The sequence below is a fragment of the Colossoma macropomum genome, unplaced genomic scaffold (genome assembly GCF_904425465.1).
Source record: "Colossoma macropomum unplaced genomic scaffold, Colossoma_macropomum, whole genome shotgun sequence".
Taxonomy (NCBI): Eukaryota; Metazoa; Chordata; class Actinopteri; order Characiformes; family Serrasalmidae; genus Colossoma; species Colossoma macropomum.
Window position 1 is genome coordinate 1,945,104 of NW_023494806.1, and position 18,078 is coordinate 1,963,181.

The 18,078-nt window shown below is 40.5% G+C and overlaps 1 protein-coding gene across 1 annotated transcript in view; it reads left to right on the forward strand.

Moving 5' to 3' along the window:
- aacs (acetoacetyl-CoA synthetase) overlaps positions 1-7,371 on the forward strand; it is a 76,573-nt gene extending 69,202 nt beyond the window's left edge. The window contains exons 15-18 of the mRNA XM_036598405.1: positions 922-991; positions 2,709-2,767; positions 5,082-5,284; positions 6,823-7,371. Of these exons, the coding sequence (XP_036454298.1) occupies positions 922-991; positions 2,709-2,767; positions 5,082-5,284; positions 6,823-6,960 (470 nt within the window). The 3' untranslated portion in view covers positions 6,961-7,371. The remainder of the gene's footprint in view (positions 1-921; positions 992-2,708; positions 2,768-5,081; positions 5,285-6,822) is intronic.
- The last annotated feature ends 10,707 nt before the right edge of the window (positions 7,372-18,078 follow it).

Consider the following 18,078-nt stretch of genomic DNA (forward strand, 5'->3'; position numbering starts at 1 on the left):
TCTTCCTTGTTTCTTTTTATCCTTTCTTTCTTTCCTTCTACTTCTAATTTTTATTTTTTCCGTTGTTTCTTTTCTTGTTCTTTAATCCTTTTCTGTTCTTTAATTCTTTAATTTCTTTTCTTTTTTCCTCTATCTGCTTCTTTCTTTCTTTCTTTCTTTCTTTCTTTCTTTCTTTCTTTCCCTTTACTTCCTTTCTTCTTTTGTTCAATTTCCTTCTACTTCTGTTTTTTTGTTATCTTTCCTTCTTTTTTAATTCTTTACCATTTCATTTTTCTTTCCTTCTTTAATTTTTTCTTTTTTCTTTTTTCTTCCTTCTTTTTCTCTCTCATGCCTGTCCTTTCTTTCTGTCTTTCTTTCTGTCTTCTTTTTCCTCTTCTTTCCCTTTTCTTTGTTTCCCTCTCCCTTTACTTCCTTTCTTCTTTCCTTCTATTTCCTTCTACTTCTAATTTAATTTTTTCTGTTGTTTGTCTTTCCTTCTTCTTTAATCCTGTTCCATCTTTCACTTTTTCTTTCCTTCTTTAATTCTTTCATTTCTCTTTTTCCTTCTTTTTTTTCTGTCTCCTTCTGTGTGTCTTCCTTTCTTTCTTCTCGTTTCCTTCCTTTTCTCGGGGTATAATCTTCCATCACTCATAGCTCTGGTGCTAAAACTAAAGAAGCAAGTTTCAGGCACCAAACACATCTTGGCTGATCGACTACATTTGTGTTAAGAAGGGGAACGCTGGGTAAATTTGAATATTTGGTGAAGTGTTCCTTCAGTGTGTGGCTGTATTTGGCTCCTGTGTTGTTAATCAGGGATGCAGTGAAGTTGAACTCGCTCTGCTGACTGTGTAAGGCGGATCTGCGCTGAGCTTCCCGCCGTCTTTATGTGTTCGTCTGTTCATCTCCCTCAATCCCTCTGTTTGTGTGCACTCGTTCGCTCAGGTGTGTGGGCTCATGGAGATTACTGCAAGATCAACCCCAAGACGGGAGGCATCGTGATGCTGGGGAGAAGGTGATGTTTCTTCACTCTGCAGAATAAAAACGCTTTACGTCACCAAAACATGCACAGACTTCATTAATCCTCATCTTTACTGGCTTTACTGAGAACACAGTCTCAGTGCTGAGAGACTACTGAACACAGGAGCTCCTTAAAGAGCCCAAACCACGGAAAACTGAGTTTACTCAGAATATCTGGTCCATACAGTCTGTACTATATAGGTGCACTTTGTAGTTCTACAGTTACAGACTGTAGTCCATCTGTTTCTCTGATACTTTGTTAGCCCCCTTTTACCCTGTTCTTCAGTGGTCAGGACCCCCATGGACCCTCACAGAGCAGGTACTATTTGCGTGGTGGGTCATTCTCAGCACTGCAGTAACACTGACGTGGTGGTGGTGTGTTAGTGTGTGTTGTGCTGGTACGAGTGGATCAGACACAGCAGTGCTGCTGGAGTTTTTAAACACTGTGTCCACTCACTGTCCACTCCATTAGACACTCCTACCTTGTCGGTCCACCTAGTAGATGTAAAGTCAGAGACGATAGCTCATCTGCTGCTGCACAGTTTGTGTTGGTCATCCTCCAGTCCTTCATCAGTGGTCACAGGACGCTGCTGGGTGGATGTTTTTGGTTGGTGGACTATTCTCAGTCCAGCAGTGACACTGAGGTGTTTAAAAACTCCAGCAGCACTGCTGTGTCTGATCCACTCGTACCAGCGCAACACACACTAACACACCACCACCACGTCAGTGTCACTGCAGTGCTGAGAATGATCCACCACCCAAATAGGACCTGCTCTGTGAGGGTCCATGGGGGTCCTGACCACTGAAGAACAGGGTAAAAGGGGGCTAACAAAGTATCAGAGAAACAGATGGACTACAGTCTGTAACTGTAGAACTACAAAGTGCACCTATATAGTAAGTGGAGCTGATAAAATGGACAATGAGCGTCGAAACAAGGAGGTGGTCAGAATGTTATGCCTGATTGGTGTATGTGGGCTATAAGCTGCAAAAGCAGCCCATTTTGAGTTCACTGTTTTTGTGATGTCACAAAAACCCAACATATTTTTTTACTATATATGCATATTTAACCTACAGCATTTTAGCACCGCCCATTCAAACTGAAGTTATAAGCAATGTTTCAGCCTGGACAGCTTTTTTGAAGAAGGCACAGCCAATCAGAACAGAGCTCATTTACATATACAGTCTTAAAGGCACAGTAAACAAAAAAACAGCCTGTTTAATTTTAAGAGATAAAGAGAGGCTGGAAAATGGTAGAAATGAATGAATGCTTCTTCTTCTTCTTCTGCTTCTTCTTCTTCTTCTGCTTCATCTTCTTTTCTTTCTTTCCTTCTTTCTTTCCCTTTTCTTTGTTTCCTTCTCCCTTTACTTCCTTTTTTCTTTCCTTTGATTTCTTCTACTTCTGTTTTTTTCGTTATCTTACCCTCTTTTTTTAGTTCTTTTCCGTCTTTCATTTTTCTTTCCTTCCTTAATTTTTTCATTTCTTTTTACATATACAGTCCTAAAGGCACAATAAACAAAAACAGCCTGTTTAATTTTAAGGGTTAAAGAGAGGCTGGAAAATGGTAGAAATGAATGAATGATGGCTATTTTTTATATTTGGTAGATAAAAACACACAAATGGAATTAGTGGACTTGGATTCAAATCAAGTACAGAAAGAAGGAAAATGTTGATTACTGGCTCTTTAAACTTCTCACCTCTGGTCTTTTGGCAGTGACGGGACGCTGAATCCTAACGGCGTTCGCTTCGGAAGTTCGGAGATTTACAACATCGGTAAGAAAACGGAATTTCAAAGACAGAGAGGTGCCTAAAGTAAATGATGAACCCACTCTTAAAAATATGGTTCTTCAAGGTTCTTTTAGGAAAGACGATGTTCTATATAGAACCATGAACAACATGATGAAGCAGTTCTTCAGATTAAAGGTGAATGTCTTTTATATGTTTATATTTCTGTCGGAGGAAAACCACGTATCTCCATTTTTGTCGTTTTTCAGTTTTTTGACATAATTTGAAAATACCTGTTACACTTTACATTGTGTGTGAATTTCATGATGAATGGACCAAAAGAAACGACCCAAAATGACTTGGAAAAAAGTCTGGTTCCATTGACTCACATTAAAAGTATAGTAGGTTCTTTCCTTCTCCTGTAAAGTTACCATTTTGGAGATGTGAGGTTTTGTTCCGACAGCATCGATATGTTAGTCTTCTATTATAGTAACAATGTCAAGCTTGTAACAATAGCAGAACCCTTTTTGGTGCTACAAAGAACCCTGTTCTTTACTAAAGAACGCTTGAAGAGTCTTTTATGAGAGTGGAGCTCCCTAGATCACAATAACAGCAGCCAAAGACGAACAAACGGCGGCGTTAGCAGGTATTTGAACAGCTTTAGCGTTAGCTGGCTACACTCTTATATAGCTCCATACAGTTCTATAGCACCATGAACACTCAATCATTTGCATACTGAAATAGTTCTTTGCATGGTGACATGGTTCTTCAGATTGATGGAGAATGTGTTGCATATGGTTCTATACAGAATCTTTTTTTATATATAGCACAAAAAAGGTTTTTCTATTATATACAAGCTTTTTGGTGCTATGGAGAACCTTATACAACACATGCTAAATCTGGAGGACCATTTCGCCATGTAAAGAACCCTTTAAGCATAGAAATGGATCTTTGAGTGTTCCACCGTTTGTTCTTCTTTAGAAAACTGTAATGTAGTCTATAGAACCCAATTGTGTTTATATATATATATATATATATATATATATATATATATATATATATATATAATTACTATATATTAATCCGCATTTTGACACAATAAAATATGTAAAAACAAACGTATGTATGTATGTGTGTGTGTATATATATATATATATATATATATATATATATATATATATATATATATATATATATATATATATATATATATATATATATGTGTATGTGTGTGTGTGTGTGTGTGTGTGTGTGTGTGTGTGTGTGTGCGTGTATATTTATGTATGTATAGCTCTATATGGTACAACAAAAAGTGAAATTATCCGTTTTTCTTTTTTAATTTTCCTTTTAGATTTTTTTTTCTCATTATCCCAACCAACATCTCTGTTTCTCTTTACTGATGTGTATCTTTTTTGTTGTTGTTTTGCTTTTTAAAACAAATGTTATTTTGTTATATTATTTTAATCTTCCTTGTAAAGTCAGAGGGAGTGAACCAAACATTATGTGGCAGAATTAACAACAAAAACTTTGCTGGCTGTCAGATGTTGATAAAAATGAGATAATAACATAATAATGTTCTGTAAATGGTTATCTTTTAATAATTAGTCTGACAGCATTATACAGAATATTAACAAGAAATAAACCTGATTAACAGTCTTATTGTCAGATTTATCTCTCTCTGTGTTGCAGTAACAAGAATTTTGTCCCTTAAATTGTAAAATGCTTTAGGAGAGAGTTTAAAGCTCTGCTGCTGGTTTTTAAAGCTCTAAATGACCTTAAAGCTCCTGAATGTCTGTTTATGATCTCAGATCTGCAGATTCTGACCTTCTGAACTCCTTCAGTAAAACACAGAAAACGTGGAGAGACTCTTTCAGTTATTCTGCTTCTAAACTGTGGAGCTCAGTTCAGCTTTTATTAGACAGTCGAGCTCAGAGCTCACTTTTAATAAACATCTGAAAACGCAGCTCTTTAACTCAGAGCTTCAGTAAAACTCTACAGCTCTGTGGTGTTTATCTATAATCTGATCTGTGTTATTGACTTAAATCTTTATCTCTTGCCTGTAAAGCACTCTGAGCTGCCACTGCTATGAAAAGTGCTCTGTAAATATAGACATTATTATTAATTAAAGATATTAAAAATCTATTTTAAATGAATGAAACGATTTAGGTGTTATTATAGTTATGCAGCCAGTATTCATTGTTTGTAGATACCAGAAAAGAAAGTCATATTAATTTTTTAGCTCCCAGAATTTGTCAAGTTTGTGAGAATAACATGTTTAGTTTACGGCTCTGTTCTCCTTGCTGAGTATAACAGTGTGTGTGTGTGTGTGTGTATGTGTGTGTGTGTGTGTGTGTGTCCGCAGTGGAGGCGTTTGAGGAGGTTTCGGACAGCCTGTGTGTCCCTCAGTATAACTCCGATGGAGAGGAGCGTGTGATCCTGTTTGTGAAGATGGCTCCGGGGCAGGAATTCAGACCCGAGCTGGTGGGAAAAATCTGCACCTCCATCAGAGCGGCTCTCTCGGCACGGCACGTCCCAGCACTGATACTGCAGACTAAAGACATACCGGTACATACAAACACATACATTATGTGTGTGTGCATTTTAAAGGGGAATTCCACTGATTTTCCAAAATTTCTGTACAGTTCAGTGTGTGAGATGTAAACAGAGAGATTCAGAGTGGTTTGGTGTGAAATGGTTCAGATGTCTTTACAGTGGTGGTGATAGGAACCAGGGGTCGCCATGACTACATCACAGATATAGACATTTTATTTACTATCCAAAAAGGAATGAAAAATAAAATTAATAAAGAAAATAAATAAAATATGATATAAATGAGTTCAAATGAAGTAGAAAAATAATGAACAAAAATGGAGATTTTTATACAGCAAACAACATATGATGGCAATATTTTTGCATGGCCATATTATATCGATACACAGACACAGAGTATCTATATATTATTATATAAATTTAAAGTAAAGTTTTTATGACTGGTCAGTCTGTCTGCTTGACAGTCCAGTTTTGCTGCAATAAAAAATGAATAAAAAATAAAATGAATGAATAAATGAACTATGATAGGAAAGACAGCTGCTGTGTTCAAATGAAAGAGGAAAATAAAAATCAACAAAAGTGGAGGTAAATGTTTTTTTGGACAGCGATGATGTGTTTTCTACGGAGCCCCTAAGGGCCAAAAAAAAAAGTTATTGACATCACGTTCCCTCGCAAAATATATGCTCGTCAGACAGCAAGCAAACGTAGGACCAGAGGTGCCCCACGACACTGCCTGCCTTAGAGCTTTGTTTTCAGTATAGCTAACGTTAAAAGCTGTCTTCCCCGTTTGGCCAGTCTGTGCTGAGTTTAGTTCTCTGCATCTCTGTAAATGTAGCTTTTATTGTATGAGGACCCTCAACTTCAGTTTCAGTTTGCGCTCAATAATAACATAATCATGTTTGATTTTGAGAAGCGACACTATGTCTTCATATTTCAGTCCAAGATCAGTGTAAACTCACTGAGCTGCTTCATGTCTGAGCTCAAAGCACAGCTTTTGCAAGCGAATGCAAACCGTTGCATCGTAATGCAAAACATTTGCGAGAGAACAGAAAACATTTGCAAGGGAACGCATTTAATTTGCAGGGGAACACAAAACATTTGCGAGAGAAAAATTTGGAACCAAAACATTTGCGAGGGAACGCAAAACATTTGCGAGGGAACGCAAAACATTTGCGAGAGAATGGAAAACATTTGCGAGGGAACGCAAAACATTTGCGAGAGAACGCAAAACATTTGCGAGGGAATGCATTTAATTTGCAGGGGAACACAAAACATTTGCGAGAGAATGGAAAACATTTGCGAGGGAACGCAAAACATTTGCGAGGGAACGCAAAACATTTGCGAGAGAATGGAAAACATTTGCGAGGGAACGCAATGTTTTTTTTACCACGGCCCGTTAGGGGTTCCGTGGTTTTCTGCTTTTTTCCAGATGTTGAGAAATGAATATCTTGTAATAAACGGCCGTTTTGACTGAAAGTGAAGAGAACGAGTGGGTTCTGCGCGGCGCTGTGTTAGCAGCAGGCGTGACGTCTCTGTGTCCGTCTTTGTTTCAGTACACCAACAGCGGTAAGAAGGTGGAGGTGGCAGTGAAGCAGGTGATCGCTGGTAAAGAAGTGGCTCAGCGCGGCGCGTTCTCCAACCCGGACTCCCTGGACCTCTACAAGAACATCCCAGAGCTCCAGGGCTTCTGAAACGCCGCTGGAGAACATCTGCAGGACGTTCTCCATCTTACCAGAATGGCAGGACGTCTTCAGCCATCTTCAGAGGTCCAGGGTGAAAATCTGCTGGAGAACATGAGGGAGAACCTGCAGGACACTTTCAAACATCTGAACTCCAGGAGAACCTTAATCCTGCTGGGAAACCTGCTGAAATCAGCCTATAATATTATAATACCTGTAGCTTAGTGGTTCCAACTCACCTGTGGTGGAACACTGGAGAACATGCCTTCACCAGAACCCATTAGAACCCATCAGTCCATCACAAGGGATAACTTACATTAAAAAGGGGACTCAGTTCTCTTACTGACAGACAAACAAACAAACAAACAAATTATCTTTTCATTGTTTCCATTTTTCTTTCCTTTCATCTTACTTGCCTTTTTATTTTTTTTTCTTTCTCCTTTTGTTTATTTCATTCTTTTCTTAACATCTTTCCCTTTTCTTTTCAATTCTTTTCCTTCTCTTTTTTCATTACATTGTTTTTCATCATTTTTTGCTCCTTTCCACTTTTACTTTCTCTTGTTCTTTCTTTTTGTTGTTTCCCTTCTTTTCTTAATTTCTTTCCTTTTGTCTTTCTTGCCATTTTCCATTTTTCTCTCTTTTTCCTGCTTTTCATTTCTACTTCCTTTCACTCATTCGTACAAGCAAACAAACAAACAAACAAGCAAAACTGACAAATATATTTATGGAAATGTTTCTTCCTTCTTTGCGTTCATAACTTCTGGCCTCCCACATGTAGAGGGCGCTGTCAGAATAACTTGATCAGACTCCAATCATGAAGGTTCTGGTTTTGTGGTGTTCTTAAGGTGGACTGGGTGGCAGTTCAGAGAACAAATTTCACTTTCTTTGCTTGCGGTTTGGGTCGGTCACTCTCTGAAAACGTTTAATACTCTAAAAAGCAGCTGAATATCAGGACATATCATGTTCATAAACTCAGCGTCACTCTGTGTTAGAGTTTATCGGTTTGTAACCGGTTAAGAAATCGAGTTTATGAACAAATATGGTCAGTATGGCGAAAAGGAAAATAGCTCGACCAAAAAAACATGCTGGCTAAAACGGCTAACGGATGAAAGCTACTTACTCCAGTGGTGTTGTGCTGAATGGAGTCCGTCCAGCTTCGTTTTTTGTTTTGTGTTTTTATCAATATCACGTTTCTGACTGAGCGACTCTCAGTGACTGTAATACGCTTTCATAACCGGTAGGTTGTTATTAGCTGCGTCGCTAAACGCCGCAGCGCTAAACGGTGGATGTTACTGAAGATGCCGTTTATTTTTTATGAGATTAGCTGAGTTCATAAAGGGAACGTGCTGCTCTACCAAATCCACACAGACTATTTTGGCGCTACACTCAAATAAACTGTTATATTAACTCTCATTTCCATTCAATCAAACAGAGTATTGACATCAGTAAAGATCAGTATACACAGCCCGTTACCTCAGCGCTTTTCAGTTTTTTGACATGATTTGAAAATACCTTTCGCTTTTTACATTGTGTGTAAATTCCATGATGAATGGACCAAAAGAAACGTCCCAGAATGACTTGGGAAACGTCTGGTTCCATTGACTTACATTAAAAGTAAAGTTTTTCCTTCTTCTGTAAAGTTACCGTTGTGGAGATACGAGGTTTTCCTCCTGACACCAGTGAATCGTTGATGGAACACAATGGAAACATTTCAATGCAGTTTCTTTGTGTTTTATTTGAATGGAACTGAAAATAATCGGTTTTCATTCATTGGATTGAACTTCCGTTTCATTTTTGTCCCCTTTATGTAAACCAGCTACTTAAAGACAACACAGTTCAGCTGTTTAGCATCGATATTTACGGTTCCTAAGTCTAACAACCCCAGTGGTTCATTTATTTTGAGTGTGAAAAGGATTCAGATTTGTCTGAGTGATGGACTTTAGTGTTGGAGAGGTCAGCAGTGAAAGTCTCTCTGTATTTAAATGCTACTTTAAACGAAACACTAAACACCTGCTGAGTTTAGAGGTCAGTGTGCGATAGAAACACTCTCACACGGTGAGCTGGGTTCTTCTCTAACTATTCTGGGTGGCGCTGTAGTGCTTATGGTCTTTAATCCCTGGAGAGCGGTCAGTTTTTTGGTATTGAAGCTACGAAAACGTGAAACGAAACGATGATTTGACGTGTTTGACCAATAGCAGCCTGATAATGTTAACCCTAGTATACCAGCTCCAGTGTTGGGGTAGTTACTCAAAAAAGTAATTCATTACAAGTTACTAATTACTTCTGCCAAAATGTAATGATTACGTTACTCATTACTTCCTAGAAAAGTATCTCACTACTCATTACTTTACTTCTGCTACATTCTGTACCAGTTTATCTCACTATGTGGGCAGAAAATTAAGATTATTTCTTAAAACAAGCAAAAATGAGCCACTAGACTGAGATCATGTTACTTAGAGAGAGTACTTCAGTAAAAATGTCTAGAACAGGGGTTCCCAACCTTTTGCCCAGAAAAACTTCCTAGGGCCCACGAGATGATGTGATCAGCCCAATCATTCTAAACGTAAATATTTCAAATTTCACTCGACTCTAAAGTTACGCAACTTTATAAACACCAAAAAAAATTCTAAACTTTTCTCTTTATAGCTGTTTATCCGTAATGGATGAATTCCATACCATCAAAAATAAAAATGTTGTATGTTGATTTGCACTAAAGGTATAAACATATCAAACTATGCATTTTGTTAGACCAATCACTGATCTTGACCTTGACATTTAGCTATTTTGATGTTTTGTTTTTGCAAATAATTATCACAGCATTAACATTTGTCATATTTAAAATGATTGTTTTGGTTAAATGTCTGATTTGCATTTTAAAAAAAACAAAAACAAAAATGACCCCTAGCAGTACCGCCACTGCCCACTGGGGGGCCCCGGCCCGCAGGTTGAAAACCACCAATGTAGACATTCATGTAACATTACAGATTTGCAGTAATCTCTCAGTAATCTCAATTTGATCATTTTACGATAATCTCGGTTTCAGAAATTTTAGATATATCAACTAGATTTAGGATCACTTAGCAAGATTTTTTGCGCCACTCTGGAGCCCAGATCCTCAACTAATTCATAACTGTGCCTCCAGGGGGCGCCATTCCTGCCTTTTACCTAGAGCCCCAGAATCACTAGCTCTGCCCCTTTCCGTGGCAACCATGAATTACCACAAATTCTCCCATGTCTAAAAAAAAACCAACAAATTATACAGATTTAATTACAGAATTCTTTCTTTTGAAAATGTTTTAGCGTAAATGTTGCTGACGAAAATTCAGCATCTGCCCATTGACGTCCATTATAAGCGAGTTTTGAGTTGGCAGGTTTTCTGTTGTTTTCGGGAGTTCAGGGAAACGTGTTGAGATTATCGTCTGTGGTGATCGACTGTACGTTACTACGACGCTGTTTTAGGGCCACAGTTAATAAAAATAAAAATAGTAGCCTTCGAGAAAAAAGTCGTAATATTTCGAGAAAAAAAGTCGTAGAATTACGACATTAAAGTGGCATTAATACCAGGAAAGGTCAATATTGTGGCCAAAGGCTTTGCGAAGTGAAGCAGCGCCTCCTGGTGTTAAATGAGGGGCGGTGAGTTGGTGGAGTTCTACTTTCATATCGATTCACCCATAAAGAAACACTCAGCCTCCCTGTCTCTCCTGCTCATCAGCGCCAGCCTGTTATTAGGATAAGAACCGCCTGAAACGGCTGAGCAGGAAACTGAGTTTATCTAGAATAAAGAGCCAGACGGACTCGGAGGAAACTGTCTGTCTGTGTTGTTGAAGGAGAATCTCAGGGCAGGGTCGTCTACACGGCTATCGGGGGCTTCATCTCCCCCCATTCAAAGAGGGCATGAAGTTTCACAGACAGTGAGAATGATGATCAACATGATCCACAGAGAGACAGGAGTGAGTGGAGCTCCGGCGCCAGTACAGCAACCGAGACCCCCACATGTTATGGCAGCCCCCCTACAGTACAGCAACCGAGACCCCAACGCGTTATGGCAGCCCCCCTACAGTACAGCAACCGAGACCCCAACGCGTTATGGCAGCCCCCCTACAGTACAGCACACCGAGACCCCAACGCGTTATGGCAGCCCCCCTACAGTACAGCAACCGAGACCCCAACGCGTTATGGCAGCCCCCCTACAGTACAGCACCCGAGACCCCAACGCGTTATGGCAGCCCCCCTACAGTACAGCAACCGAGACCCCAACGCGTTATGGCAGCCCCCCTACAGTACAGCAACCGAGACCCCAACGCGTTATGGCAGCCCCCCTACAGTACAGCAACCGAGACCCCAACGCGTTATGGCAGCCCCCCTACAGTACAGCAACCGAGACCCCAACGCGTTATGACAGCCCCCCTACAGTACAGCAACCGAGACCCCAACGCGTTATGACAGCCCCCCTACAGTTAGCCCCCCAACAGTACAGCAGCCCACTTTATCCTCCAAATATTACGACTTTATTCTCGAAATATTACGACTTTTGTCTAAATATTACGACTTTATTCTCGAAGTCCACTATTTTTATTTTTATTGTTATTTTATTATAACAGTGGCCCTAAAACGCCGTCGTGCGTTACAGACGCAGCTGACAGAGATCAGGTCGGATTACGGCCGTTTTCCTTTACGTTGTCCACCTTTACCGTGGGGGATGGGTGGAGTGAGCTGAGGGAGCGAGAGACGAGCAGATGTGCAGAATCAGAAACTCACATGTCGACTGTTGACTTTTTAGAGTTTTGTCATTTTTGTACTATCCGAATCCAGACTTTACTGACGGAAACACACAAACTTCCTCCTGAATATCGTAAACATTCCTCGGATTCCATTACATTGTCTTGTGGAATATTTTTTGATACATACATAGAAGCATAACTGGAATTTGTTCATAAAGAGTAAATCTATATAGAGTTTTAGGTTCTTTAACCGTGTTGTATTTAAACTGATGTAAATGTGTTCAGTGTAACTTTTAAATGGAAGTTGCTCTGTTCTTGATGGCTGATATAAAATAATGTCTGCTTGGAAATAATTTTATTGCAGAGTGTTAAATGTTAATTATATGTACGAGTAAATATATTTATGAATATAATCTCCTAAAAATGGACTCATTAATGTGTATTATATGGATCTAGATTCTACTCGATAACCATTAATACTTGAATTAAAAGATGTTAAAAGCTAATTGAGTGTCTTGAATGGTTCTTTATACATGCTACGCTCAGCATAATAGCTCTGTATCCGTGACCAAATGATCTAGATAAGTGATTATTTTAGCATTGTTGTGTTTTTTGCCATGAATATTGAAGACAGACTGTGGTACACTCTTAAAAAGATGGTTCTCCAAGGGTTCTTTAGTAAAGACTGTGGTTCGATGTAGAACCATGAAGACTCAAACAACCATTTGCATGCTTAAAGGGTTCTTTGCATGGTAAAAAAACATTCTTCAGATTAATGGAGAATGTGCTGTAGATGGTTCTACATAGCAGAAGACCCCTTTTTGGTGCTATATAGAACCCTATGCAACACATTCTCCATCAATCTGAAGAACAGTTTGCATGCTTAAATGGTTCTTTACATGGTGAAAACGTTCTTCGGATTGGTGCAGAATGTGTTGCATATGGTTCTATGTAGATACTTTTTGAAAATGGTTCTATATAGCATAAAAATTGGTTCTTCCGCTATATAGAACCATATGCAACACATTCTCCATCAATCTGAAGGACCATTTCACAATGCAAAGAACCGTTTAAGTATGCAAATGGCTCTTTCAATGTTCATGGTTCTATATAGAACCATTGTCTTTACTAAAGAACCCTTGAAGAACCATCTTTTTAAGAATGTAAGTGAAAAAAACAAAACTGGAGTTAAAAAAATAATTAAGAGCTACAGAGAAAATGGGACTCCTAACAACCACCTGGAAGGCCTGGTAGACCACTTGCATGCAATTGAATGGTTCTATACAGCACCAAAAAGGGCTCTGCTGTAGTTATGATGCCAAGCTTGTAACAGAAGAACGATTTTTGGTGCTATATAGAACCATTTCCAAAAATGGTCCATATAGGACCATCTACAGCACATTCTCCATTAATCTGAAGAACCATTTCACCATGTAAAGAACGGTTTAAGTAGGCAAAGGGTTCTTTGAGTGTCCATGGTTTCATATAGAACCATGGTCTTTACTAAAGAACCCTTGAAGAACCATCTTTTTTAGGAGTGTATTGTTGGCCTATTTAAATAAAAAACTGAAATGATTAAAAGTTTGAGTTTTTTAAATTGTTTATGATTGAAAGCACTTTCCATGAGGACCACCTGTCCAAAAGTGTCCAGACAGTTTGTCTTTAAGGTCACTCAGTGCTGAGACAGCTTAATGTCCATAGAAAAGCACTGACCAATGGAATGGGACTAGATCAGCGGGCTAGATCAGCCACACATCAGCCTACGGTCTCCATGCCCAGCATGGGCTAGAGGGGTATAAAGCCCCCCAGCATTGGGCTGTGGAGCAGTGGAACTGGGTTCTCTGGAGTGATGGAGCTCCATCCAATACCTTTGGGATGAGTTAGTGATCCAGAACTGACCATCCAACATCAGTACCTGACCTCACTAATGCTCAATCAAATCCTCACAGCAATGTTCAACTTCTAGTGTAAAGCCTTCCCAGAAGAGTCGAGGCTGTTACTGCAGCACAGACGCACTATTAACACCCTCATTTCAGAGGAAGCTCTGGAGTCGACAGACGCTGGACACGTACGCGGTCAGGAGGGAGAGCGTCCGATCCGTCTGAGCTGAGGATGAAATGAAGCTCCAGCTGCTGGAGGAGAGAATAACAGAGCCGGATAATGACTGAGTTCCTGATTGACAAATTGTGAAGTTTGCAGACGGAGAGAAAGACGGCGTGTTTCTCATCTCACCGTCCGCCCGGCGCTTTCAGCTGCAGTGATCAAAATGAAATCACGTCAAAGAGAAAGAAGAGAGAGGAAGAGAGAGAGAAAGAGAGGGAGAGAGAAAAAATATACCAAACAGAAAAAGTTACAAAGTGTGTATGAAAGAGAGAGAGAGAGAGAAGGATAAAAGAGGGACAGAAGGAGAGAGTGAGTGAGTGAAAAATAAGGAAAAATGAGAAAAAGGAAGAGTGACAGGGGGGCGGTCAGCAAAATGAGGAAGGAGAGAGGAAGAAAAAGAGGGGTAGCGAGAGAGAGAGAGAGAGAAGGATAAAAGAGGGACAGAAGGAGAGAGTGAGTGAGTGAAAAATAAGAAAAAAATAGAAAAAGGAACAGTGACACAGGGGCGGTCAGCAAAAGGAGAAAGGAGAGATGGAGATAACTTAGAGAGAGAGAGGGAGAAAAAGGAGTAGAGTGAGCAAAAGAGAGAGAGAGAAAGGAGTGGGAGATACAGAGAAAATATAACAAAAAGAAGAGAAACAGAGTGACGGAAAGATGAAAGACAGAGAAAAGAGTAAAGAAGAGAGGAGAGTGATATGGGGGGCAATAAAAAGTAGAAAGAAGAGAAAGACAGATAAGAGAGGGAGGGAAAAGTCAGAGTGAGTGATGGAGAGAAAGGAAAAAGGAGAGAGAGAAAAGGAAGATTATCAGGGAAAGAGTGACGGAGAGAAGAGAAATAGAGAGACAGAGAAGAGAAATAGAGAGACCGATAGAGGAGATAGAAAAGAGTAACAGAGATTGACGGAAGAGAGAGTGACGGAGAAAAAAGACGGAAGAGAGAAAGAGGAGTGTGAAAGAGAAAAAAGATACACAGTGATGGAGAGAGAAAGAAAGAAAAAGTAAATGAGGGAGAAAATGAGAAGAACAGAGAGAAAAGAAAGGAGAGATCAATAAAAGAGACAGATGGAGAAAAGAGAGCAAGAGAAAGGGAGAGAAGAGGGACAGGAATAGAGAGATTGAGGGAAAAGAGAAAGCGAGATGGGAAGAAAAGAGAAAAAGGGAGAGTGAGAAAGAAATGGAGAGATTGAGCGGAGAGAAGAGAGCTAGAAGGGAGAGGGGGAGATAGAAAAGAGTAACATGGAAAGAGTGTGATGGAGAAAAAAAGATGGAAGAGAGAAAAAGAAGAGTGATGGAGAAAAAAGATACACAAAGTGATGAAAGAAAAAAAGGTAAGCGAAGGAGAAAATGAGAAGAAAGAGACAGAGATGAGAAAAGAGGGCACTAGGCAGAGAGAAAAGAGAAACAGCATGACAGACAGGAATGGAGAGATTGAAGGAGAGAAAAGAGATAGAAGAGAAAAGAAATGGAGAGATTGAGGGGAGAGAGAGTGATGGAGAGAAAAGAGAAATGGGAGAAAGTGAGAGAGAAATAGAGAGATTGAGGGGAGAGAGAGTGACGGAGAGACAAGAGAAATGGGAGAGAGAGAAATGGGGAGAGAGAGTGATGGAGAGAAAAGAGAAATGGAGAAATTGAGGGGAGAGAGAGTGATGGATAGAAAAGAGAAATGGGATAAACTGAGAGAGAGAAATGGAGAGATTGAGGGGAGAGAGAGAGTGACTGAGAAAAGAGAAATGGGAGAAAGTGAGAGAGAATTGGAGAGATTGAGGGGAGAGAGAGTGACGGAGAGAAAAGAAATGTGAGAAAGAGTGAGAGAGAGAAATGGAGAGATTGAGGGGAAGAAAGAGTGATGGGGAGAGAAAAGAGATAGAAGAGAGAGAGAGAGAGGGCGAGAGAGATTGAGAGGCTGCAGGACACCATCTCCATACGAATCCAGTCATTTGCAGTGAGGAAAGGACAGGCAAATACAGACGGGTTCAATTTTGCAGTCTGTTGAGGGAGGAGAACAGAGGGGTCAGGATTTAGAGTGTGTGTGTGTGTGTGTGTGTGTGTGTGTGTGTGTGTGTGTGTGTGTGTGTGTGTGTGTGTGGTCACCTCCGTCTTGCTGTAGATGATTGAAATGTTCAGACGTGCTTGTCTGTAAATTGCCTTCGCTCAACATCTAATCTCAGCACAGCCGGCCACTCGCAGAGCGCTTTATATTTCGGCCTGTGTGGTCAGAGTGTGTGTGTGAGGGACCATGTTTGAGTGGGGGGGCGCATTCCCTCCAGAAAGGAATAAAAGCAGACGGGAGGGCAAGACATGAAGAGAAAGAGAAAAAGAAGTGGACGGATGATGATGGACGCACCACATCCGCTCCCGTTTATGATGGCCCTCAGTGGAGAAGCACTGCAGAGCAGCTCGGCCTTCGTCACAGCTCAGGCAGTAAACGGACGCTGCTCACCGCCCCGAAGGCCGATGGTGATTTTATGTTAAAAGCTATGATAACTGACTGATACGCACTTTTAAAAAGGTGATTCTTCAAGGGTTCTACAGGAAAGACCGAATTTCATGCCTAAATGGTTCTTTGTGTGGTGAAAAGGTTCTTCAGATTGATGGAGAACGTGGAGAAGAATTCTTCTGCTGTTAAAAGCTTGCCATCGCAACAATGGCACCCTTTTCAGTGCTACACTCTTAAAGATGGTGCTTCAAGGGTTCTTTAGTAACGAAAATGGTTCTATATAGAACCATGACAACTCAAAGAACCCTTTGCATGATTAAAGTGCTCTTTGCATCATGAAAGGGTTCTTCAGATTGATGGAAAATGTGCATGAATGTGTTATAGACGGTTCTATATAGAACCATTTTCTTTGCTAAAGAACCCTTCAAGCACCGTCTTCAATAGTCCTTCAAGGTTCTTTACTAAAGAAAATGGTTCTATATAGAACCATGGACACTCAAAGAACTCTTTGCATCATGAAAGGGTTCTTCAGATTGATGGAAAATGCACATGAACATGTTATAAATGGTTCTATGTAGAACTTTTTTACAAAGGGCTCTATATAGCACCCAAAAGGGTTCTTCTATTGTTACATGCTGAACACCATAACAATGGAAGAACCCTTTTGGGTGCTATATAGAACCATTTTCAAAAAGACCCAGCACATTTTCCGTCAGTCTGAAAAACCCTTTCATGATGCAAAGAACCATTTAAAAACCTTCTTTACTAAAGGACCCTTGAGCGTATATAGAACCATTTTCTAAAAGGTTCTACAAAGAACCATATGCAACACATTCTCCATTGAACTAATATGAAGAACACCTTCTCTACAGAGAACTGCACATTTTAATGAACACTGCAATACTGAGAATGGACCCCCACCCAAATAATATCTGGTCAGCAGTGGTCCTGCGGTGGTCGCTGAGTGCAGACACAAGGTAGGCGTTTCCAATAAAGCGGACACTGAGTGTAGACACAAGGTAGGCGTTTCCAATAAAGTGGCCACTGTGTGCAGACACAAGGTAGGCGTTTCCGATAAAGTGGACGCTGAGTGTAGACACAAGGTAGGCGTTTCCAATAAAGTGGCCACTGAGTGCAGACACAAGGTAGGCGTTTCCGATATAGCGGACGCTGAGTGCAGACACAAGGTAGGCGTTTCCGATAAAGCGGACGCTGAGTGCAGACACAAGGTAGGCGTTTCCGATAAAGCGGACGCTGAGTGCAGACACAAGGTAGGCGTTTCCAATAAAGCGGACACTGAGTGTAGACACAAGGTAGGCGTTTCCAATAAAGTGGCCACTGTGTGCAGACACAAGGTAGGCGTTTCCGATATAGGGACGCGGAGTGCAGACACAAGGTAGGCGTTTCCGATAAAGTGGACGCTGAGTGCAGACACAAGGTAGGCGTTTCCGATAAAGTGGCCACTGAGTGCAGACACAAGGTAGGCATTTCCGATAAAGAGGCCACTGAGTGCAGACACAAGGTAGGCATTTCCGATATAGGGACGCGGAGTGCAGACACAAGGTAGGCGTTTCCGATAAAGTGGCCACTGTGTGCAGACACAAGGTAGGCGTTTCCGATAAAGTGGACGCTGAGTGTAGACACAAGGTAGGCGTTTCCAATAAAGTGGCCACTGAGTGCAGACACAAGGTAGGCATTTCCGATATAGTGGACGCTGTGTGTAGACACAAGGTAGGCGTTTCCGATATAGTGGACGCTGTGTGTAGACACAAGGTAGGCGTTTCCGATATAGGGACGCGGAGTGCAGACACAAGGTAGGCGTTTCTGATAAAGTGGACGCTGAGTTTAGACACAAGGTAGGCGTTTCCG